The sequence below is a fragment of the Micrasema longulum genome, unplaced genomic scaffold (genome assembly GCF_059751315.1).
Source record: "Micrasema longulum isolate JH-2025_06_02 unplaced genomic scaffold, ASM5975131v1 h1tg000909l, whole genome shotgun sequence".
Taxonomy (NCBI): Eukaryota; Metazoa; Arthropoda; class Insecta; order Trichoptera; family Brachycentridae; genus Micrasema; species Micrasema longulum.
In genome coordinates this window covers 52,805-80,022 of record NW_028278100.1, presented here as the reverse complement: position 1 = coordinate 80,022, position 27,218 = coordinate 52,805, and the positions used below count along the sequence as shown (strand labels likewise).

General features: G+C 31.5%; 1 protein-coding gene across 1 annotated transcript; it reads left to right on the top strand.

Annotated features, from left to right (window-relative positions):
• Positions 1-5,711: 5,711 nt before the first annotated feature.
• Positions 5,712-19,410, top strand: LOC148278218 (uncharacterized). The gene is made up of 2 exons (XM_088231748.1): positions 5,712-6,222; positions 18,971-19,410. The coding sequence occupies exons 1-2, from the start codon at positions 5,950-5,952 to the stop codon at positions 19,223-19,225; spliced, it is 528 nt and encodes a 175-aa protein (XP_088087874.1). The 5' UTR covers positions 5,712-5,949; the 3' UTR covers positions 19,226-19,410.
• Positions 19,411-27,218: the final 7,808 nt, after the last annotated feature.

Below are 27,218 nucleotides of genomic sequence, written 5' to 3'. Positions count from 1 at the left end.
GTTAATGGGTGTTACACATTTCTCCAATAGGACACTTTATGTTACGTTTAGAGTTAGAAACTTGATTATTTACTTATCCAATTGATTTGGATCTCGGTTACTGTAAATGAAATAATAAAGTTTGGTCGTTCGTTGTTCTATCAATTTACAGCTTAAATTACGATGCCGTTACACATTAAGAAAATTAACGTGTCTTTTTTAAAGCAATTTCATAAAAATAGATACCATAAAATGTTCCTTGAAATGCAAACAAAATAACAAAAGTAAACTAGAATAATTTCCCTTTTAAATATTTTAAAACTTGATACGATAATGAATTGTTAATTTCAAACGTATCAACGCTCGAATCTGAAATATTTCCGTAAAAATTAAAAGCACATCCTATTGTTAGTTTAATTTTATTCTTAAAAATCTAGTATACAAACAAACTGTAAGGATATTAAGAAATAATATACATTTTTTGTAAAGTTGAAATGTTGCGTAATGAATGAAATCCATCTGGTCTGCCTTACAAATAATCGTAATATTTTTCACTGTGAACTGCGATGAATGAGGCCGTTTAAATATTACAGTAGTTAAGTGAGGCGTCACGACGCCAGCGGTGCACAGCTCGAAGGCGCCCGTTATATTGCTACCGAATGATATATGGGTTTCTCGGTGACCAGACTAGACCAGGTAAAAATCTAAGAATGTATAATATATATTGCCGTGTGTATAGTAGAATAATGTGTTAGCTCTAGTTGAAATAATGAGGAAGTTCGGTGTCTTTTTTTCTTTTTTATTTGTTAAAAGACTATTAAACTAAGCCAAAAAAATTTAAAAAAAAATCTTATCGTATTATTGGCGCTATGATTTTTTAAAGTTTTGTATTTCTGAAACAACTCCGCGTGTGACGTCAGAGGTTAGTTCTTCCCATTGGTTCGTTTACGGTAAACCAACCGGATATCCTTCCCAACTCTCGAATCATCGGTTGGTTCATATGAACCAGTGACGTCAATGAAAGTAGTGCGTTTAAATAATAAAATAAAAATTTTCGTACATTTTCGAGAAACTTTGCGGTACAATTTAATGCTTTAATTTTTACCGCGCGCAAGAAAACATGTTTTGTATCCAATTTCCCTCATTAATTGTTGTTTCTGTTGTTGTTCCTCATTGACTCATAAACTCGTTCCCAAATGATGCACAAAACTTTATACAATTTTAATAATATTGAAAAAATCTATAAAATCTAGAGAAATTAGTTCTCACTTCGATGATGGTCGTAACACCAAAATTATAAGTACAAAAAATGTTTGCAGAAAAAAAAAATAGCGAAACAAAAAGGTAGTATTGACAGAAGATCTATATGAAGTAAAAAAATAGAAACAATTTTCTGAAATAAATTTGCGTAATTAAAATTTAAACATTGAATAAATATATATTTTATAAATTTAAGGTTTATTTAAGGTTTATTTAAGGTTTATTTAAGGTTTATTTAAGGTTTATTTAAGGTTTTTTAAATAACCACTGTGGGTGGTGGAACATAATTTTTTTTGTTAGGAAATGCCCAGTTTTCTAATATGATAAAATTTTAAAAAGAATATTTATCTTTTCCTAAGTTTACTAGTGTCGATCGAATTCTCTTTATTGAAAATATTTCGAGATTTCAAACATTGTAAAAAAGTATATTCTGAAAAATTATGATTTATTTGGGTTTAAAACTCATTATTGAAATCTTTCTACCGACTGTTTCAATAAAACAAACAATTGATAAATATACCTAGAGAAAAAAAGTCATCCGAATATTTTGGCAACCCTAATAGCTAAGCAGCTCGTTATCATTAAATAAGTTTGCTTAGTACACAGAAAAACTGGAGCAGTTAGTTATGGTTTCAACTACATCATATTTATATTATGTAAGTATACACCCAGGCACTCGTAGTCGAGCTTCTGTTGAACTGTGATTATTTAGCGCTTTCCTCGAGTGTTTGCTTCTCTAATTAGACCCATCACGTGTAATGAAGAACTCCTCCATCCATTCTCAACACCTGATACAACTGTCAGTTTCAATACAAACCTCAAACGCGACACCTCGATGGATATCAATGTTAAACGATTTCAAATTTATAACTAACAGATATTTGTGTGTATGAAAATAAGTAAACGAACATAAAAGAATAGCGGTTTTTTTTTACGAATTTTACACATAAAGAAATCGATCTAAGGTTTTTATTGAAGGTGCGGTTATCTGAACCAGTTTCCCAAGATACAAATGTAAAAGTGAATGTTTTTTTTCAACGAACCGTGAATCAAAGTATATTATTTTAATTGTATTTGTCAAAATGTGGTTGCAAATAATTTAAACTTAATGGAATTACGAATGATTTAACAGAAGACACTCTTTTAAAAAAATAGCAGAGTGTTAATTTTACTGGCAAACTAACGACAGTCAATGTAAGTCGTTACAAATATGTAGATGAATTTCTAAATAATTAAATTATGGCAATTAGTAACTAATTACATTTTTCTGATGTTCCCCTGTTTTTTCCAAATAAACCATCGACTATATAATAGTAATATTTTTTATTTAGATTGTGTGTAATTACAATCTGTTGGTAGTAATTATTTTTTTTGTTATTAAATTATTTAAACAATCAGAGACAGTTTTAATCAAAAGCATTCGCAATTTTCGTAGACAATACGTTTTAAACTCAATTCCTTTTCATTTTTAGGCAACAAATACAAAATGGATACCAGAAATAAAAGGATGCATAAAAAACAATTCGTAATACTAAGTTTAGCAGTTCTTCTACCCACATTAGTACCTGTGTACAGCGCACCCCCTTCACGTGCACCGACAACAGAATCACCCTTCCCAATTGCTACAGCCCACCCTTATACTCGGAGGCAACCAATAAAGTAAGAAAAAATGTTTTAACCAATAATTATTTTGTGATCGTGAAACTTCTCAATATGCGAAGCTTAGTCGAATTCAAATTATATTCTAACGAAAAATATTTTTGTAAAACACAATAAATGTTTGCCCAATTGCTGTATCTAGGCACATTGGTGTGATATTTTCAATAGTGACAGCGGTTTCGGAAGTCGACCGGTCACCTTAATTCATTCATTTAGACGATATTTCCGAGTTACATGTGTTTATACTGTAATTAATAACAGTATTAGGCTACTTTATAAACCGGGGAAAGTGATTGCATACATTATATAATATTGCAAGGATTTGAGAGAGGACCAATAGATTTTTTTACGTTCGTTATATCTATAACATACTCCGCTGTATTCAACATTAAAACTTTTAAATCTATATATCGTAGTTATACAAGTAAAAGTTACCATTTGCAAAAATGCCGAAATTGAGATTATTGACTTTTTGACATCGTATGAGCATAATGCTTGACTCATAAAAATTCCAAGTCGATTCGACACTCCAAAGAAAAATTAATTTGTAAAATATGTGACCATTTGATGGAAGCTCACAGATTTTTGACAAGTAAAACTGACCAACACACATGGTCACTTTTATTGGTAAATTTAAGATCCAAAGAAATGACCAAGTAACAGTTAGGCAATTTTACTTGTAGGTGATGTCACCAGTAAAGAGTTAGTTAGTAGTTAGTAAGTTAGTATACGTTTTGTATTTGACAGATACGGTTTATTTTATAATAAAAAAAAAAAATATTCTTTAGATTATTACGTATTATTTGTTTTTTTTTATATTTATTTTGTATTTCTGTGTTTTTGTAACCTTCATAAATACAAAAAAAAAAGATTTTTGAAAAAAAAAATCCCAAAAACATAATTTATAGTTATTCAATAAAATAAAATAAAATAATACCTCCCTCAATGAACGAAACAAAAATGATTATCTCCAAAAGTTCATGTCAAATTTTACAAGTTTTTCATTTTTTTTTAATACAAAAGTAATAGTGTTTTTTGAAATACCTTTATACTTAACATAAAAGTTGAAAGTACCGCACATATAATGTAAAATTACCAACCATCTACTTGAAAAATCTGATCGTTGAGAAGCAATTGAACTCTAGAAAAACACTAAAATGGCTCTCCTGAACGTTATTGATTTTGTCACTTGGTCAATTTCTCTTGTATGCTCACGATATTCTGGATGTTCTTTAAACCCTGTCGCATCCGAAACTCCGATGAGTATGGGCAAGAAGACATATTAGCATATTTAAACAAATATTTGGAAAGAAAATAAAAAAAAATAATTTAATATTGAAAAAAACAAATGGTTGTTTACTTCTGAAGGGGAGAAGCGAGGAGAGTGCGTCAGCGTAGTTGACGGTGTATTAGACTCCTCCTCCCTCCTCCTGGTTTCCCCCCTGCAGAAGTAAGCAACCAGTTGTTTTTGTTATTTTATTTTTGTAAATTTTATTCGTTTTAAAAATTTATTTTCATGTGCCAATATGTCTTCTTGCTCATACTAATCATCGTGGTTTACGATGTGTCAGGGCTTAAAGAACATCCTGTATAGAAATTAATGTATGTATGTTTGTCCTGTATAGACTTAATAACTACTGGACCAATTCACAGGCGATTTTTTGCAAAAAAATCTTATTTACGTGAATTAGGTTTGTAAATAATAATATTTTTAATATGCTAATCAGAAAAAGTAAGGAGCGAATATGTGTTTTTCATGGAACTTCTAGGGTTGCATTCGACTAAAATGCATATATTCCAAAAAATTCGGAAAATGTTTTTGTTTGTACATTAAAAATTTTTGTATTTTAACGTTTACAAACATCAGTTTTTAATGGATACTGAATTGATTAATTTCCTTACAATTTCCTAATTTCTACATATTAATTTATTTTTAATGGATTTTCAGTAATGCTTAAATAATTTTAATTGACATTTGATACTTTTTTGAAAAACAGATTCTTACACAAAATGCACCACTGTTGGTAAGTAGCGCAGAGTTTGACATTTGCAAAAATAATTATTTATTAGAAGATTAATTATTTTATGTTTTGGAATTCAGACATAAACAAGTACCTAGGTACCTACTTATCAATGAAAAGTCTTTTCCTTTTTCCAGACAGTTTTTGCACGCTTTTACGACACAGTCATTTTTTCTTTCTTTTGGTTTCGAATTAAATGTCAAGGTCACGAACCCGACTGGCGGTTAAAGCATGACTAAATTCGCGTTAAGCACGAGTTGAATGTCATAATTTTAGAATGCTCAGGGTAAAACGCAGTCTGACTTTTCTTCATTAATACCTATTCCCGTATTTTCTTCTTGGATTATGGTACAAGAGTAGTAATTTTTGCACGACGAGGCCTCTTAGCCAATCACATGATAAGATAAAACGAAAAGCTAATCCTTATTACGAATATATAAATAGCTCAAAAAAGTTCAAAATAAATAACGTGTGTTCTTTACGAAAAAACGTTTGTTTGATCAGCTAATAGCCGGCAAGCCAACGTTCGGGCTGGACAATGTCTGTCGGGTCTGCTTGTAATTTAAAAATTAAGATTGATAAGCAGTTTTTTATTTAACTTTTGCTGAATAAAAATAGTTACGTCAGGCGATTTTCGCAGCGCTCTGTAAGCCCCCACAAAGCCCTAAATAAACCAATAAAAAATATTGGTGCTTAAAATTTACGCATTCCGCTACATCAACTCGACTTAGCGTAATTATAAAAATAACTAAAACGCATATTACTAAGTTTGAATACAATTTTCAGGTATTATGAACCGGAATACTATGAAGATGATGACGATGACGATGAATCTTCTCTGCCTTCTTCGCCATATCCAAGCTTGAAAAACCCGCATTTCGCACCTCCCCAATTTTTAATAGCCGTCTTCAGAACACTCGTTGACGTCTTGAAAATTGTAAATCAGAAGAGAGCCGAACATAAAATCAGTTCGAAAAATAGTACAACGCTTATTGGGAATGCGAGTTCAAACAAGGGGAGGAATATCACAATGAGTCGTGGGAACCGGACAACTGTACACAGGAGATTCTCAAACGAGAGTAGTCAAGATGCACCTCGAGGGATAGGCCATGGTGTGATTTATGATGATGATTATCACCATGATTATCACCATGATTATCATCATGAGGTCACAGTGGCACCAGTGCCCATGACGGAGAAGCCAACCGAAGCCGCAAAACAGTCGAGGTATTCAGACCCCTGGGAAGGTTATTACGAATTTATCATAACCGAAGGATCTTTCAAGTTTTGGAGCTTTTTTCAGGTACGCTATTCATAAATATGCAAATAATTTCATGAAAAAAAAAGTTTTTCGAAATAAAAATCAATCGTAAGATCATGAAATAGGTGCGTTTGTTTCAGGGAAAGCTCCGTGATAATTTTTCTGAGCAAGTGCATCGTTTTTAAAAATCTTAATAGACTATCAAACTAAAAAAAGATATTTTAATGTATCGTATTACCAGCGCTATATTTTTTTTTTGAGTTTTGTGATTTTGCCATTACTCCGCCTGTGACGTCACAAGTTCTCTTCGGTGAGTTGGCTTCCCGGTAACCGAAAATCTATCACGACACTATGCCATTGGTTGATTTCGAGAAGCTGGTGACGTCGTTTAAATGATTTTATTTTTATTAAAATCGTTTTTATAAATTCACCTCATACATTTTCGAGGAACTTCGCAATACAATTAAGTGCTATAATTTTTACCTAAATATTTTTTACATCCAATTTCCGTAGCATTGAACTTCCTTATTGCTATTGGAAAATATTATATAACCGTTAAACTCAACAAAGGCGAAAACGCTCAGAGATTAAAAATGAGTAAAATAGAAATTACTGTTTTCATTAGAAAATTCTGTCAAACTTAGAGACAGTAACAATTTTTCTAGTCTCATTGTATCTTATTTAATTCATCATGACCGCTATAGACAGGCAGTAGGAATAATATTACTTAAGTTTTTAAAATTAATATGTCATTTTTTTGTTCAGCATATTGCATTTACTATTTTTTTTTTGCACAACAACAGGCCACGAGGCCCAATTACAGTGGCAAATTACATCACGGGATACCTAAGCTTGAGAAAAATTACATTCAATTTTTGTGTTCTTTTTTTGAAATTCAAACCCGGAACTTTTCGTGCGTGAGTCAAGCGTTTTAACCACTACACCACATATGAGTAGTGGTTACGACGCCGCCATTTTGTAGTCGTAATGAAGTTTAATGTTCCATAATCAAATGCACGCTCAAAAATGTAAATATTCTTCAAATAAACTATATAACCATAGGTCAAACAAAATAATAAATTCATTGCTTCCACAGAAAAACGTTATTAACTAATATTCTATAAAGCAATAATTAATTATTATTTTCTATCAATATTATGAATAAAATTTTACCTATAAGCGAAATAAGTATGAATACTGTCGGTAGATCGGATATTTACTTTGTGAAAACCAAATGCCGTATATATATCGCCTGCATGCTACCTTTTCTCCTCTACGGATGCGAATCATGGCACCTCACTAGAGTCCAAAACTGCAAAATTCTGAGTTTCGTGAACAGATGTTTGGGAAGAATCTTGGGTGTGTGGTTTGACTTTGTAATGAATGAAGTAATAAGAGAACTGAGGGAACAAACTCCGGTGACAACTGTCATCGAGCAGCGGTAATACTCTGTGTAATGGCTCTGCATGTCCTGCGGATGCCACCTGAGAGCCTTAACCACGCTTGCCCCGTTTTACAAGGCATCAGGTTCTCGACGTCCTGGAGCCTTATGCTGGAAAGATGTGACATTTTATCACCCACTAGACAATAATCGACTGGGCATCTCGATTGCTTTGTCATAATGCTATTCTTCTTGAAAACTCTCCGACAATTTAATTACAAAGGCGAACGAGAAAGTAGCAATACTAAAAAATCCGTATTTATCTATGGCTCTCTTGCCGTAAGCCTTTATTGTTTTGGTCAGACTTCTTCCGTTGAATATTTTGTGTATAAAATATTATGAAAAAAATAATAGCAAATGTTTTACTGAGACACTGTAACATTGATAATTATTATTTGCCTTTGACATAACACACATCTACATGTTCTTAGAAATATTTTATATTCATTTAATTGATTTTAAAAACATATTGTATAATACATATCTCAAATACGTTTTTTGACATTGACGAGCGAAAAAAATATTATAAAATCATGTTTCTAGTGAAACTACATTTGATAATGTATTGAAAATAGGTACAGTTGTTGCACATTTGTTGATACGTCATGATCATAACATTGATCAGTGTTGTAAATTTTAAGTTAAAATACAACAAAAATATCTACTCGTCATTCAAACATGAATGCCGAGCATTTCACAAGAAGGAAGTTTGACAGCTGAAGTTACGATGTCGCATTCGATTATCAATGTCGAATGCTTTGGGGCACTCGAGTTAGAGTCGATTGGTTTTCAATGGACTGCATTTGTATGGGTGTTTCAAGAATGCTGTCACTCGTCGGAAGTCGCATACGATTCTAAAGACGAGTGAGTCAAGCATAAGGCCCCTGGACGTACGCTGCTTACTGTTCGTCGACATTTCGTGTCAGAACTACGGGACGCGAATCTGACTTGAATATTACACAGTGTGTAAAAGTGGCCACTTAAACCAGCCAACAACACGTCATAAGCCCTGTAGATGCCTAGACTTCTATATTTTCCTAGACTCTAAAATGTTCTCCGTATCTGTTGTCATTTGTTAATAAGCAAGGAATAGTTAAATGCCATAATTTTTTTTTAACAATTTTGTGCACGCAAAATACGAATTATCATACGTTATTATTTTTGGAATATTTTACACTCTTGACTTTGCCGTTGTACTCGTATATATTAGGTTTTAACATAAGTTGTGTCCGTTTTTTCTAAACTAAAAAATGAGCACCAAAGGTAAAACCAAATGGTAATGATTATACGTTACTCCAAAGAAAATTTTATGCTCTAAAAGAAATTTAGTTGCTTTTATGCTGCATACATTATTTGATTTGATGTAAGCCTTCAAAATGACCGTCAAGTAGAACTTTTTTTTGCGTTCAATCGAGGAAATACAGCTATCAAAGCTGCTGGCTATATTTGCGCAGTGCACGGTGAAAATGCTATGAATGAAAGCACAGTTCGTTGTTGGTGTTTGCGTTTAAAATACGGTAGGACGATTTTAAATGCCGGTATACTGTCGTGTGACTACAATGCATCTGCTCAGCTAATTCTACGGTGGTTTGAAGAGGAACTTCATGAATAATATAGTTAAGGCAGCCCTCATCGAAGTCCATTGGTTATTCGAAACGCTCCATGTCTTTTAGGTCGAAATAACGGTCTTTGAAACCCATAAACCATCGACGAGCTGCATGTTTCATTCATTCATGTTATCTTTACCGTACACCGCGCAAATATCGCTAACAGCTTTGCCAGCTTTATTCCCTCGATTGAACGCGAACTGAAGTGTCGAAAATGTTCACTTTCGTCTTCATGACATTCTATTTTGAAGGCTTGTAATCAAACAAAATAACACATGCAACGTAAAAGCAAACACAATGATCCTTACTTATTAGATTTCCTTATTCCAGGTTAACATTAAGAAATAACTATACCCGGTTTAACTGTTTATAACCGATACAAAAAAGGTTACTTATAAATATTTATTACCTGGAATAACAATTCACGAATTCACAGATTATTTCATGCTTATTTTTTTTTACACAGTCAACACTGATATGTGCGCGTGCGCAGTAACTTTTAAAACAACGACAAATAAACGTCAAAGTTAAATCGGGACTACTGTCAGTGTAATGGAGAACATGGAGAAAACCGTTAAAATTGGGAAGAAGAGGAGAACGTTTTGCGTTTTTTAAACGAGTTTATTCGTGATTCTTTTTTTATCACAATTAATTAAAACACGTACAAACATATAACATTTTAGATATTATTAAAGAAATATATTAAAAATCACTTGAATCGCATTTAAAAGTAAATAATAAATATGAAACAACTTTTATTTGACCACTTATTTTTTATTTTTTCTACCGACCTGTTTCAAAGCTATTATTTTCTATTAGATGGTTTGCGAATTCAGAAAAAATATTATTATTTAGGCAACTTAAGTGTTCTTTTACTCTAATATTAAAGTTTCTTTTACTTTTTTCAACGTAAATTGAATCGCAATCATTACAATTTAATTGGTATTTGCCAGATTTATTATATTTAGGAACTTTGTCTTTGTGATTTTTTAACAATGTTCCTATATTATTAGTTATGTAGAATGCAGGTTTAATGTGTGATGGTAGGGAATTCGATATTTTTTCAGAAACATTGTCAAACTTTTTTTAATTTGTAAAAAAAAACTGACACAACTTATGTTAACACCCAATACAAACTAAAATAATATTATGTATTGTCTACTTCGTCGAATAACGGTCCCTACTGATGATTCCTCTGGTCAAATGATAAAATATAGAACAATACGCCTTGAGCGGTTGGCTATTATGTTTGCAAATCGTGATACGTCAATCATATTGTTTGTATCTTACGTCCAAGGTGCTAAATATTTTCCAAGACTTGTATTGTGACTCGTGTAACAGGAAAAAATAAACAGCGCATATATGACCTACTTATTATAATATGTTTAATCGGCCATAGAATTATAATATACTAGAAGGCGCGTAGAACCAAGTTAGCGTACATCGCACTGGGTCCAAAAGTTTCTCAATTATCCCCCCCTGCACGACATCCCGCCTGCGCGCATGCGTGAATTGGCCGCGTAATGTTGTCATATCGCGGACAATATATTATCGTAACACAAATAAAAGATAATTTTGTGTTATGTTTTACCATTTTCCATTCTCAGAACATGTTATTTTAGTAGGTAAGAAAGACTGAACCATTATATTTATATTACATAAATAAAATATAATACAAACTATGAAATAATGTTTAAAACTCTTAAATTAGATAGTATACCGTACCTGTCAAAATAAGTAAATCGTATGAATGTAATTGGGAAATTTCACATACTACGAATACCGATAAAACATAAGAAATGGATTTAGAAAAAAATATTGTATGACGTCAAGATTCCTGATGATGTTCTATTTAAATTTAAACGGTCACAAACAGAGTTAAGAATTTACACAAATCATGACGTGTTAGGGGCATGGCCAATTCAATGGACCGTTTTCGTGGGAATTAAAAAAAAATATTTTTTTTTTACTCTACAGTATTTCATAGACATCAATTTAAATTGTAGAAAAACGTGATATTTCCCTTGCGAATATCTTAATATTGAAAAATACATCGCATCAGCCAATAAGTACTAATTCTATTTAAATTTCCTTCAACAGAAGAGGAAAACATTTTTGAGAAGGGAATATGGAAGTCTAGGCATTTACAGGGCTTATGACACTGTAAATGTCTAGACTTCTATATCCCCTTCTCAAAAATGTTTTTCCTCTCTGTCGAAATAAATTTAAATATGAATAACTCTCTAGGGAGAAAATCCAGCCAGTCTGCAAGCATTTGGACATACTCAAACATTGTTGTAGTACTAATTCTTGCTCGAGTTTGTATTATATTATACTAATGAGGCTATATACCGTTAACGTAATTCGTCATTTAAGTTTTTTACTGGCCGACTATTTATTCTTTAGTGCTATTTAGCACAAAAGCAAAAAATGAAGTACAACTTAATAAGAACAATAACATTTAGTAGATCTTCATACTTCCAGTACTTGTGTCTAGTGCCTACAGAATATTTCGTGCGGTTTACAAACGAGTTCAAGGGGAAAAACGACCGTACTTTTTGTCAAAAATACAGAGAAAATGTGAAATTGATGGGGAATACGTGTATTCTTTTATGGATATCCAGAATTCAAACCTTCTTTAATCGTCAGCAGTTTATTATTTTGGTATATTTGTTTTTTGTACTCGATTTTGACCCCCAAATTATCACGAATCAACGTTTTATGGCGCTCTATACGCTGTTAATATCGATATTTATTATTGTTTGTCATGGTTCTGATGTACTCAATGTCATAACTTAGCCGTTATTTATCAAAACTCACCTTTTTATTGGTATATCTCTCTTTCTTTAAACAACACCTCGTGTCTGATGGTAATCATGCTCGACTCCAGTCTGTGGACAGTCTACCTCCGCCTGTAACGGTCTTGTGCTGTTTTGTAGGCATTTGTCTGTGATAGTTCTGATAATTCTGTAACCGAGCCGCTCCATCTTGTCGGTTGACTTCCATAAGTCACTGTCCCTTCGACATTTCCCAGGAGGATAGTTTTCTCAGAGTTCTCATTGGAAATATGTCCAAAGAACTGCAGGATTCTTTTATCACGCAGGTCTTTTTCTTATGTCTAGTTCTTGGAGCACACATACATACAAGTATGGCTGGCCACGCAATCCGCAGCATCCGCCGCAAACACCACATTTCGAAAAAAAAAAGATATACTTAAACATATACATTTACGTCAGGTTTATTCTACGAGTAGCTTCCACAATAAGGAAGTTCAGTGCTGCGGGAAATGGTTTGTAAAATAATAAATAAAAATAAACTTCTTTGAAACGTCACAGGTTCAGGTGAACGATAACCAATCAATTAAAGCGTTGTTTATATTTCATCACAACAGGCCAGGAGGCCCAATAACAGCGGTGAATTATAGCACAGAACACCCGGCTTGAAAAAACCCAGATTTAATTTTTGTGTTCCCTCCGAGAATCGAACCCGGAACCTTTTGTATGTAGGTCAAGCGTTTTAACTACTAAACCACGGAGGTCGCCAATTTATTTAATAATATTAATTATTTATTGATTTATAATTTATGTATTTATGAAAACATGATCTATGTACACAAAAATATCTAATATATTATAAATAATGATTTAAAGCTGCATTTGTGTTACATAGTACACGGTAAAACTGTAGACATTAATTTACTTTCATGTAAAAATCGATAAAGATAAAGTTTAATATGTAACCGATGCGATGACCCTATCAATACGAAACAAAGAAAATATAAATAATTAATAAAAGCGTAGCAATTATAATGTCAGAATAATATAAATGTTTAAAATTGTTTAGTAAAACATACATTAAATGTATGTACTCGTATAATGCAAATACGAACTGAATATTTATTTTTCGATAAACTTTTGAAATAGGCGTACTTTGATTTACGAAAATTCCGCTGCACTGGCATAATATTTAGTAACGATGCTTTTTTATTATTAATGCATTGTTTGCGTATGAGAATACTCGTATCGGCTCGACTGAAGACAATAAATCTTTTTGAAACTTTTCCCGCCCACTTCCTGATTACCGTAAACAGCAATAAAGATTGTACATTTCGTTAAAATTTTTAATAAATTTAGCTTATATGTGCGTGACAGAATGTTTAAAAAAAAAACATTCACATTATACCGGGTGACTGGAACTGAACCCGCCATAGCAACTTCGCACATAGAGGAGGTTATTTGCTTGTAATTAAATCTAACTTTCCCTAGCTTAAGTTTTATAGTTTGGGAGATATGTAATTTTTTATTAAGGTTTTTCCACAATTCGACCTTAAAGAATTCAGAACTTAATTTTTTTTTCATTATTTTAGTATTGTTTTTTTTTTTTTCATAAACATTTGTGATTAAAATACGTCGGAACTTCCCTTAAAATAGGGTTAAAAAATAAGATATTACGCTTTAAAAAATACTACGGTGTTTAAAAAATGTATTCTTCTCTAAGTTAATTATCTAGTTCATCGCATTTTATTTTAAACTTTTAATGGAGACTAATTTAAAATCAATCTGAAAAAGCACATGATGACTGAACTAACTAGACTAGACGAAACATAAAATGACTAGACAATATTAAATTTCTTATGTAACCCTAACGGGTTTTTTAAAATTGTAAATAAATAAAATAAAAAAAAGCGTAATATCTTATTTTTTAACCCTAGTTTGAGGGAATTTCCGACGTATTTTAATCACAAATTTTAATGACTACCAACAAATAAAAAAAAAACATTAAAATAATAATAAAAAAAGTTCTGAATGCTTGAAGGTCAAATTTTGGAAAAACCTTAATAAAGTATAAAAATTGGCGTATCTCCCAAACTATAAAACTTTTGTTAAGGAAAGTAAGGTCCAATAATTAGCTCATGGTCTCCTCTATATGCAAATTTGCTTTGGCGGGTTCAGTTCCAGTCGCCCTGTATAATATCAAGGGTACAGGATATAAAGGATAGATGTAAATTTTTATGTGTTTATAACTCATAACGGGATTTGACGGCAGTTCACATGATTTAAATTTCTGTTAAATAAAATTTGACATCAATACTGTACTTCATAAGATACCCAAACAACATAAAAAACGCATACATGGGATAACATGTGGATGTCCGTTAGATGCTAGATATAAACCGATAATTTAATATTCGTAAAAATTATTATAGATGATCTAAAACAGTACCGGCTATTTACATTAAGTACTCGTAGGTTCCTTTATATTTATATTAGTTTATTTTAATGCCAATGAGGTTTGAAAACATTAAAATGTTATATCTCAACGCTTCGAATATTTCTTGAGCCTATTTGTAAAAAAACTCAATTTACGATCAAAATAATTTAGATCTTGATTTTAATTTACAAATCTAATCACTCTGGGTAGAAGCGCATGGATATCATAATTATTCTTATGATGACCGAGGAACAGAATTTCATTATTTCTAATGCGTTACATAATTTTAATTTAATTTTAAATTTGTACTTAGTTTAATAAATACAATTTAAAAAAAACAACTGAACAGGTAATTTAAAGAGCTTGTAATTTATCCTTGGTTCAATAGTTTGATTAAAAAAGAAAAACCCATTATTCGTCCGTCTTTGTAAGTCTACTTCGAAAGAGGTCTCGGGTTCGATTTCCGAGATTAAATACTAATTTAAAAGGGTGTTTTTCCACTAAAATATTTCACAGTCCCTGGACTGGCACCTGGGCTCCGATTACAATGGGAAGTTAACATTTATCTTCAATTTTATCTACAAAGTAAAATTAAGTTTTTTTGTATGAAAAGCAGAATATGCATCCTATTTTTACTTCTCAGCATGTTTAATTATAGGTTACTGATGAAGATACTTAAAATGTACATGCAAATATACTTATTTTCGTACACATCTTATCGTTGTTTCTTTAAAGACAGTCGAAGATAACTCCGTTAACTTACTATTGTAATCCCTGATCCTGAGTGTACCTTCATATAACAAAAATGATCAATATCGTTTGTTTTCGGTTTTAATTCTATGTTTTATTACGAACACGCCACGCCATTGAAAACATAATGTATTTTTTTTATTTATTTAATTTTACAATACGCCCAAGGGGCATTTACAAAAATTATACAGGTAAGTACAAACATAGTAAGTAATAATTTCAAAAATAAACAATGTATATACGTATTTTTTTGTATATACGTAGAAACAAAAAAGCATGCTGCAATGCAAAATAAAAAATAAAACTTTGCATAGTAAAAAAGAAAAAAAAGAAAAAAAATATGGATATAGGAAAAACGTTAGAATTAAAAAGCAAATTGTAAATAACTTGTAAAGAATTTAAGCAAAAAAATGGAATTAACAAATTAATGTTAAAAACAAATAATAAAAATTAGTTTCCAGTAAGCATATATAAGATAATAATATAATATATGGTTCACAAAAATATTTGATAAATAAATTTCAGAAAGAGATAAGATAATAATAATACACAACAAAAGAGAAAAAAATGCATAAAAAAGAAAGTTTTATTCTATATATTTTATACTCAATTTTAATTAATAAAACGTAATCGATAATTAAATCATGAACTGGATCAAATTTTCATTAGAGCGATTTTACAATATTTTATTTGTGAATGACTGCCAGAATTCTTCAAGAACTAAAAGACATCTCCGCATGAGTAGGATGTTGGATGTTTTGTTCAGTAGAATAATGACTTAGCATAAAAAAGTATAAAATTGTTTTTAGATATTTGAACAAAGATGAAAAATCTTTTTAAGAACAGAATGTGGAAATCTAGGCAAATACAGAAATTATGACCTCTAACCCGTAGTCTTTTGACAGGACCTGAAGCGCGAGACAGATCATCTTATCTTCGTGTATGGAATTTTTTTCTAATCAACGAATTCATGGTCATTCTAGTTTTTTTAAATTAGATTTTTGCTATTAAAAGTATTTTAAAAATGTTTCATTTTACAATGAAATGTTGGTATTGTTCATTATCCCAGGAAATATTTTTATAATTCAATGAGGAAGTTTGGTCATTTTTTTGGTGTGTTAATAGATTACCAAACTAAGCCAAAAATTAAAAAAAACAAATTTTTATATTTTTATCTGCGCTATGATTTTTTGAAGTTTTGTGATTTTGAAATTACTCCGCTGTGACGTCTCAGTTCTCTACTGTGAGTTGTTCTGATTTGTGTGTTGACTTTCCGGTAACCGGAAATGTATCAAACCACTCTCTCATTGGTTGATTTCAGAGAGCTAGTGACGTCGTTCAAAAGTAGTTAGTTTTTATTAAAATCATTTTGATTATTTTTTTCATAATTTTTACCGCGCGTAAGAATTCATTTTTATATGCAATTTCCCGTAGGGCTGCACTTCCTCATTCCTAGTAGCAATGAACTTCCTCGCCAATTCAATTTCTTGATAAAGCTTTTGCGCAGGCTCCGACATTTTAATATACCGCCTCACCAACAGATGTCGGTAGTAGATAAGCGTATTACACGATGCTACACCCAGCGCAGGACAGTTATCGTTAAATTTTACGATTTTACATAAAAATATTCTGCATACAGCAAATTTTATGACCCTACGTGAATTTTCTCGTCCCAAAGGGCTTGAGATGACTACAAATATCCCTAAATAAGCCCTCAATTGATTATGGATTTGCGGCTTCGGAAAATAATCAAGCTGCGAATATTTTACGTTAGTGTCAATTTTTTAAATAAAATAATATCTTTTTTTTTATTATGCTTAAGACTGTTAAACATAATATTATTAATATTTAAACTTGTTGCAACAGAGAGGAAAAACATTTTTGGGAAGGGAATATGGAAGTCTAGGCATTAACAGGGCTTATGACCTGTCATTGGCTGGTTTAAGTGGCCACTTTACACTCTGTGTAACACTCATCATTCTGCCCATGTTTGAACATTCATATTTTCTTCAAATATTCCATCTGTCGACTTTTGTGAAGTAAAGGAGCTGAAACCTTTATTATGCGGGTGAGATTCATCCGGCTGAACCAAATCACCTACTAGGCATGAAAACAATTTTCCTTTTTTTTTTACTTCTTCTTTTACTGGGTAGTTAATTCAACAATGTTTGAGTATGCCCAAATGCTTTCAGACTGGCTGCCTTGACTTCCATATTCCTTTCTCAAAAATGTTTTCCCTCTCTGTTGAAATAAGTTTAAATATAAATAACTCCTCAAGGAGGAAATCCAGCCAGTCTGCAAGCATTTGGACTTACTCAAACATTGTTGGATAGTATTATTCCTTTACCGGATGAAGCGGTTCAATATGTTAGAAAATTTGTATTACGTAATCGCAAATCGAAGTTAACTACATACCCGTGTCTAAATAAACTAGTTAGTATAAAATAAAATATAAAATTATTTAATTTAATTTATTTGTAAATTAAAATTAATATTTGAAGCAGTAACTATATGATTGTCGGCCTCGTGGTGTAATGGTCAGCGCGTTTGCCTACCAAGCAAGAGGTCTCGGGTTCGATTCTCGACGTTGATATGATATATTTATTTAAAAGCTGTTTTCACAAATGAATATTTTATAGTCCCTGGACTGCCTGAAGCGTAAGACTGATCATCTTATCTTCATGTATTTTTTTTTTATCAAGATACGCTGCGGTATGTGCACCAATGCATTGCCCTATGCACCTCTAGATGCGGAAAGGGAATGATGATGATAAACTTTATGATTTTCCATGCTAAATAATACAGCGAATATTTATTTCGTGTAAAATCATAAATACGAATATGTATGTATATATTTTGTCAAACGGGTCAGCATATTAAACACATTTAGCGATTTTATACAAAGGAAAATATTTTTATTATACTGCACATTAAGATTTGTTGTTTTTATTGAAATTCATAATCTATTTATTTATTAGGAAGGTACGTTCCAACATAAACAAAAAATACCTAATTAAATTTAAATGTTACGAATAATAATTTCTTTCCAAATTCGACGTATTCATGATTTAAAAAAAAAGATAAAGCGTTGAGAATGACTTTGAAAAATTGAACATATTAAATTTTCACTTCGACAGAATCTTTAATTAATTTTGGTTATACCTAGTTACGCATAGGTGGTAATATTGCGTAGAGATACATTACATTCTTACTAATTTAGTGACGGGCCGAAGTTTCGGCTTCAGCCAGTTTCAGCAGCGGTTTCAGTTTCGACCTAATATAGGCCGAAACTTTGGTTCAGCCGTAACCTGTGATCAGAATGTGTCGAACTACGTTTGGCTGCACTCGGGTGCATCCGACCTTTATTTTGTTTCGGCCTTCGGCCGGTGAGTGTTGTTGATTGTCGCGTATTTATGCCCTTTCTTTCCTTGTGTATTTTGTTAAATAAATACTACTTTTAATAAACTCATAAGGTTAAACAATAAAAACGCTTATTTTGACACTTTCAATTTTCAACAACAATTCTATGTACCTCGTTATTCGTCATGTGGTCAATCTAGGAAATTCCCTTTTCCCTTTTTAAATAAACAAGATTTACCCATGTGCGAGGTGTTAAACAATGGGCCTTACTCAAAAACTAGGCATAGTATTACGCTTTGGTATAGTGGTAGAATAAGAATGGTATTTCTATCCGTATTTTCCAAGTATTCCTAGGCGTAACTTTATACCAGGTTTACATACAAAACTCAAAGTAAATATTTTTTTAATGGCTTTTTTACAGCTTGCAACAGCTGGGTTGCTGCTATACTCCGCCCTCGCCGCCATCTACTACGCAAAGTTCAACCCCATCCAGCCGGACTACGACACAACCTACGACGACTACTTCTTCGGGCGCGCCCTGGAGGACGCTGCCCCCGTGACTGCCGCCCGCGGCGCTGCCCCCGCGCCCGGATGGCTCAGCGGGCTGCGGGACATGGGTCGTGCCACCTACCAGAGGATCATGGACGCCATACACATGACAGAAGACCAATTCTAATCAATTGACTAAAAAACAATAAATGGGCTGGCCCCGTGTTGTAATGGTTTGCCTTACGCGCGGGGAGTGAAATTAAAATAATAATGAATTTTTTTTCACAAACTTGGGCTGTGCTCATAACTCAGGACGGTTATTTGGTGTCCTGGCTGTTTTAGTGCAAAACAGTTGACAACCGTTTTCAAAAAGTGAAATTTCTACAAAAAAAACCGAGTGCGTTTTTTTTTTAAATGAGTTCTTCCATGTGAGTTATATCGATCGGTGAAATAATTTTAATTTTAACAAAACGATATATGTGCGAAGTTGTAGCGGTTCAAATATCGTGAATCTTTACAAAACGAGATATCTACAATACATAGAGTTTTCACAAAGCGAAATATCTACATATTTTTTTGGGTGTTAAGTTTTTTTAAATCGAAAAACAATCACAAACAAAACATGATTTCGGCCAAGAAAAAAGAAGATGTGAAGAAACTTCTGGCCTACTGTATAGTAATAATATTATTTGAAATATATTTTATCATTTTATTTGTGCTATTATGTATGTAAAATATGTATGAAGTAAATGCCTAAATGTGTATATTTACATAGGTACTTAGATATGTCAGTAGACATATAATTTTACAAAAAATCAGTTTAAAATGATTTCACGCTAAAGTAAACTTATTTAATTTCCAACGTAAATCAATTTTCCATACATTCCTATCACAAAAATATGTAAATACTTATTTTTTGTGAAAATTCGTAAATTTAGAACATTTTTGTGAATAATTCTACTGATTCTACATTGTCGATCTTTAGTATATGTATAAGGATTTTGTATATTTATAAAATGTAATTTTTGTTTTATATAATATCGCAATAGTTTTATTTTTAACATGGAAAAACCTTCTTCTGAAAAATTTCAATTTTGTAGATATTTCGCTTTGTTAAAACGGTCCCCAATTGGAGTAAATTTTGTCATATTACACTTTCTCGTCAAGTGAGTCTAAATGATAACGATATTTAAGATTTTTTTACATTCGCGCTTTTTGGCCCCATATCGATGTAAAACAACTTCAATTACAAGAATTATTCAAAAAAGTACCCAAAATCGTTAACGTGTAACTTGTAATATTGATGTGTTCTTAAGAACACATCAAAATTATCAATAACGAAATGTTAGACCGCCATTTTATCCAGTGGTTATTGTTTTTTTTAGTTATCAAACGCTGTACACAGCGTACTTTATTCAAAATTCTATGAAACGTACCATCTCAAAACATTTTTTTTACTTGCGATACTCTTTACGGGATGGGGGTAAAATGCCTTTTTTGAATGAAAAGGTGACTTGATTTCGTATAAAAAAGACAATGGACACAAAACTTAAGTGTGTAATGGGATGTCAGCGAATATATATATTTTTAAAATAAATACACACGAGAAGGTAAAAGTAAAAAAAAGTTCTTAGCTCGTGTTATCGTTTGATTACTGTTTTTTTTATGATGCACACTAATGTGTTTACTTCAAATTGGAAAAGAATTAAGTCGGTAAGTATTACCTTACGAGTTACGAGTACTAAGCTTATTTCACTCAATGTAATTAATTTTACAAATCCCCTTTTTATGAATTATTACGTTGCTCCAAAGCTTATCAAGTATTCTAAATTAACTAAATTATTTTCCAGTTTGAAAAATATAAATTAGTGTGCGTCATTAAAAAAAACAGTAATCAAACGATAACACGAGCAATTAATGTTTTTTTTTTACTTTTACCTATGTATTTATTAAAAATAAAAATATTCAGACATACCATTACACTTAAGTTTTGTGTCTATTGTCTTATTTATACGTTTTTTACGAAATCAAGTCGTTTTGTCATTCAAAAAAAGCATTACTTTTTAGCACAAATTAATCCACCCACCCCGTAAAGAATGTCTCAAGTAAAAAAAAAATTATTTAGAATCGGTACATTTCATAGAATTTTAAATAAAGTATATGCACACAACGTTTGATAACTAAAAAAATTACAACATGATTAAAAGACTTGACTTATTAGATCCTTATGTATCGATGTATTATTTAGTAATCACTGTAAAAATAAAATAGGATATAGTTCATTAGTTAAGTATACTTTGATAAAGAAGCTTGTGTAGCTTTGAAACCGGTCAGTAGAAAAAAAAATGGTCAAAAACAATTTTGTTTTATATTTGTTTAATTATTATGAATAATCACAAAGTTAGTGCTTCAATATAAATTCTATTTTTTTTTTTAAATAAACGATATTAGATTGTAATCAAAGTGAAATAAATATATTGTTTGTGATTAGTAGATGTAATATTTGTATACATATACCCACGTACAACAGTAGAGGTTTCTAGTCTATTAGCCAGCAGAAGGAAATTGATATTTGATTAGGAAAAATTAGTGTACGTTATACGGTGTAAGAATGAATTACTTAAGCCTTTAAAAACTTAAAATTTAGGATTCTAAATTATGACATTTATAAAGGCTTTTCCTTTCAGTAAAACCTTTCCAAGTAGAAAAGCTTTTTTAAATGTCCAAATAGATATAAATAATGAAAATATCAACATAAACTATATTTATAAGCAACGAATGATATTTTTATGAATAAGTTTATACCTATTAAAAATATTGACAAATACTCTCCTCAACGAATTATGACCACCCGCTGTATGTTTTATTGCGCTGACATCCCTTGTGTTTAAATATTTATTTTATTTTAAATAAATTTCTGATTTTTTTATTGAAAGTCAATGTATAGTCTTTAAGAACGTATAAAAAGTACCTGGATTATTCAAGAATTAAATAATATTTCGGACCCTTTTCCGAGAATGGTGGCTAATTAGCACAAGTAATAAGGGCAATTTCGTTTGTCAAAGGCAACAAAAAATATTGTTTTTTTTTCAAAAAGGTTATCTAGTTGTCAAATTTTTTGAAAACATAAAAAAATAATTTCTTGTTCAAAAGTGAAATATTTTAAAAACAAAAAAACATTTTTTCTTAAAATGTACATCGTAAAACGAAAGACGTCTGAGAAAAACATTATTGTTTTATAGTCCTACTAAGATTAGGAATACTATTTAGCAGAGAAATACAAAAAAGACCAAGTTTCTTGTCAAACAGCTTACGAAACTTAACAATTACGCAAAAAACTGTCACTCGCTACCGGCAATGGACGAAAGAACTGTCCTGGGATTTTAAAAAATAAAGCCCAGGAAAGATTGAAAAATCATTGAAAGCGCCACAGAAACCTGTAGCATAACACCAAATGCTTAAAAAATTATTTTGGATGAAGAGGCTATGAATATATCGACGGCAACACTAAAGCGAGTTTAAAAAAAATCAAATTTGAAATGCTAGCGCCCTTTAAAAGTACAAAAACTGACACGAAAATTGATAGTGAATTGAAATAGACCAGGCTTGATCAAGGTAGATGATTGTTTTTAATTAAATTTTACTTTCAAAATATCTTTTTAATTATTCAAATAACAAGCTTAAAATAAAGATTTTTAGTGATATTTGTTGATAAGAAGCAGTAACAGAGAGCCGCTAATTTGTTAGAAAAACACCGAACAAATACTATAATGAGGCATGTGGGGTAAAAGCTATTAAATAACCGCCAGCAACTACGACCATTTAAATGGGAAGTTATTTTTCGTAATGTTGAACAACGAACCGAATTGCTAATAATTTTATTGCCTTTTTTTTACCACAAGCCTAATCCATGAGGAATACACCTCTAGATCTTAATCCGGTAGAAAACGTATGGAGTGTGTTAAAAACTCGTATTAAATTTTTTAAAAGACTGTCTTAAAACAAATAATCAAAATCAAATTAAAAGAAAAAAAAACAAATCAAAAAAGTCAATTCTGCCAAAGGTTGAAAGTCTAAGTATTGTCTATTTACATGACAAAATTATAAAAGCATAATGCGTATGTGTTTATTCAAAGTAATTTCTGAGAAATTCCAGCTTAAAATGAGAAAATGTGAAAAATTCCGCGTGGCCATAATTCGTTTGGAAGGGACTGTAGTTATTGTTCTTCGATTTTTGATTTATATTCTAATAAACCTGTTGTTAATGTTAAGCTTTTAATTTAAAATACAGTAATATTATACACGTATAATATCGCATTGAGTTATTTTATTATGTTTTAAGAGGAAGAAAAACAATATAAAGCACTATTTAGTTTGTTTTAAGATAATGTTTCCGGTAATATATGTTTGAATTATTTCCAGTTAGTTAGAAAACAATCAACTATAAAATTGTGTCCAAAAGATAAATCTAGGCATAAACTGTTGTAAGGTAAAGCAAGCAAATAATGCACGCTTAACAAACATTTTATTTTAATAAACTTTGTAATTAAAAAACCTACCATTGATTATAATCATATAAATCGGGTGGTGGTCCCGTGGCTAGTGTCTCGGACTCACGGCTCAAAGGTCCTTGGTTCGAATCCCACTCTACTCCAACTTGATTTACAACTTGTTAAAAATGACCCTCAAAATAAAATGAAATATTTGGGTAAATCGTAAAAACGCAAAGATTTCTTAAAAAAAAACAATGTGTTGAGTCCTTCAGGGATCACATTTGGGTTCTTTGTTACACAATGCGTATCTTTATGACATCCACATAGTTGTTCGTGATGGTAAATTTTCAATGTACGCAGACGACACAAACATTTTATATAAGCATTTATAAGCTTCAAGGTAATTTAACCCGCCTAACTAAATTTTATTAAAAAAACTGAATAAATAATAATGTGTTTAAATATTTTTTCACCACTTTTTCACGAAGTCGCAACCCTATAGATTACAAAAATTATATTGGAAATCAATCTATTTAAAGAACTTATACTGTTCGTGATCTAGATATAACATTAGATAAAAAAAAACTTACTTTTGTGAATCATATTGATAAATTACTTAACAGATCATACACATCTCTGGGTTTTGTTTTCCGAACTTGCAAAGTATTTTAAGATATCGTATGTATTAAAATGGTCTACTTTACATACTTCCGTAGTCTACTCGAGTACGGCTCCTTTATTTGGGTTCCATAACACATTACATTCATAGAAAGATTTGAAAAAATCCAATGGACGTTTCTTCGGAATCTGAACTGGTGATGCAAATTTACTGACCTAAACTTTACATATTCTTGTAAAAATATAAGTCTGAGTGATCGTCGTCTAATACTAAATATGGGAGTTCATCAAGACGTGTTGACTGGACCAATAGATAGTACAACTATAGTCTCAAAATTAGCCTTTGGCACTCCTGGCTACCTTACTCGTCACAGATCTAACTATTTATTCCATTTACCATCCGTTCGTACAAACTATGCCCAGAGCTCTCCACTTGTGCGTTTTGCTATAGAGCATAATTCAAAATTCTATTCACCCGTGATTGTAATAAAATGACTTTCAAAATGCTAGCTTAAAAAATATACTTAATGCCAATATTTTAGTCTTTCGTGATATTTCACATTATTTATGTTCGTTTACGTACTCTTATATATTTAAGTATTATTCTTATACTCGTATGCAGAGACAAACCTTAAGGTGAGGAGAGCACATTCTATTGTCTTCACCTTCGGGTTATTCTCTGCATTTGAAATTAGAATGTACTTTCCTCACCTTAAGTTTTGTCTCTGCATACGGGTATTAGAATGTCTTCATTTTGCAATTTTATGTTTACAAATACTAACTTATGCACTCACATGTTTCAAGACAAAATTGATACTTATTCACATATACACACACCCTCACCCCCACTTTCACACTTTAATACATACCCCATATACACACAGAGACCCACCCTCACCCTCAGCTACCCTCTCTCTCTCTCTCACGAACACAAACATTCTCATTTTATACCTAATTATGTGTGTATAATGTATTTTTGAAGGTATCTGTAATTGCTTTCATGTTATGTTTTTTCGTGTATTGTAATGCACGGGTGGGTCCCTTACGCATGTAGATGCTTAAAGCCCACCTACATGGTATGGATGGCCAGTGAACAAATATCAACAATGTAAATTTTCACTTCTACTTAAATAAACTCACAAAGACCAAATTCGTTCTAGACAATTTCAGGATTGTCTGCCAAAAGGACTATTAGATAAATAAATAAATAAATGTACAGTATAAAAGTATAATAAAAATGCCAGACAAGGGAATGGTTGTCTTCTAAACGGAATTGTTAACAAAAGTCTTCATTCAAAAAATCCCAGAAGAAGAGGACAACATGAAATAAAGAGGTAAATAAATAAACACCAGTTTGGAAGGAGAAATAAATAAATACTTCATAAATACAAGATGGCCGATTTTCATTCGGTGTCCACCATCTAGCACGATCCGGAAAGCATTGAAATCCCAACTAAAATAACAGTTGCCTAGGAGTTGGCGAATTCAATAAATGAAACACTAAAGTAAGATTCTAATTAATAAACATGATATGATATCTAATATGCTCAATTATATGAAATTGCATGGGCCTCGGAATTATGAAATAAAATAATATTTTTATGTAAATACTGTTTATAATCAACGATAAATAACATCAAATTTAATTATCTCACCATAATACAATAATAAGTTAACTTCAAACAAAGGAAGAGTTTATGTCAGATTTGTAGTGGATTGCACAATATGATACTTTGGTTTAGGTTTATCAAAGTATCCTACCTTAATATAAAAATGTTTTCATTTACTTGCGTTTTGTTTGTCAAAAATAGATTGACTATTTTAAAAGAATAATTTGAAAATATAGATGTGAAAAATACCAACATTATAATCGAATAATTTCGATGCAATTGATATTTCTATGTAAACCTTCACGAAGTTAAATCAAAATAAAATCATGAGCTAGTTAAATTGACTATTAACATTATTTCAATTTGTTTTTGAATTTTGTTGCAAATGGGTAGAAAGGTTGCCGTGGCAAAAATCTGTAAAAACTCGTCCATCCAACGATTCCATCTTGATCATCCTGCATTCTGAGCGGATTGTATTTCGTCAGAATCCTCGAATCATCGGGTCCGTCATAGTTTTCTGGCGAGCATCAGCATGAGGCAATTGTTAATGCGTGTATTCTAACCTCATAACGATGCCATTTTCATTTAACAAATTTCCTCGTCCAAGACCATGACAATCTTAGATAATAAATACACAATATGTGAGCAATCTCATGGAAATAAAATACAATAAAATGTGGTAAGTGATACTAAATAGGTTTAAGTCCTAAAACTAGGGGACAAAGCGCTGAAAAAGATTGTTTCCTCGCGTTCGAAGATTATGATCTTGGAGCGAACGATTTAAAGTACCAATATATTAATACAAACTTACTCATTAATGGCGCTTTGTCGAACTCCGGGATCACATCAAAGATAATGTAGAACTATTAGATCACATGTTAAACTATATTCACTTCGTTCCCAGCGAATTTTTCGAAAAGAAAGAAGTCGCTTCGTTGTGTTGCCCTCCTCTGCTCGTAAAAGGCAGGTTGAAACATTGCCAGTGCGCGAAGCAAAAAAGGGGCTAATTGGCACACAGAACCTATTCCACTAAATTAACTTGTTACAGTTTACATGTTTTTTTGCTGTATAACTGTTGATATCCCAAATAAATCAAATAAAATAAAACAAAAAATAAGCTAATAACACTCGAAGAATAAAAAAAATACGTTTTTTTGCGTGCTCTTTCCGACTATATTAGGTAGGTACGAGTATGCGAAACCATTTCTTCATACAACGTAAGAGGACATAATGTACGCATATAATGCAATGTTGATTTTTCGTACACAAATGACTATTAAATGCTCCAAAATCAATGTAGTCAGTGAATTCATCGTGTCACCATGCTTCACATATTAAATCCATTTCTGGTGGCTCAACATATACCTCTTTGCAAAGAGGGCAACGGAGGATTTGTCGGCTCATTTGATCACCTAAACTCGTAGATTTTCCTACGGTTTTTGGTTTCTTTCTTCTCTAC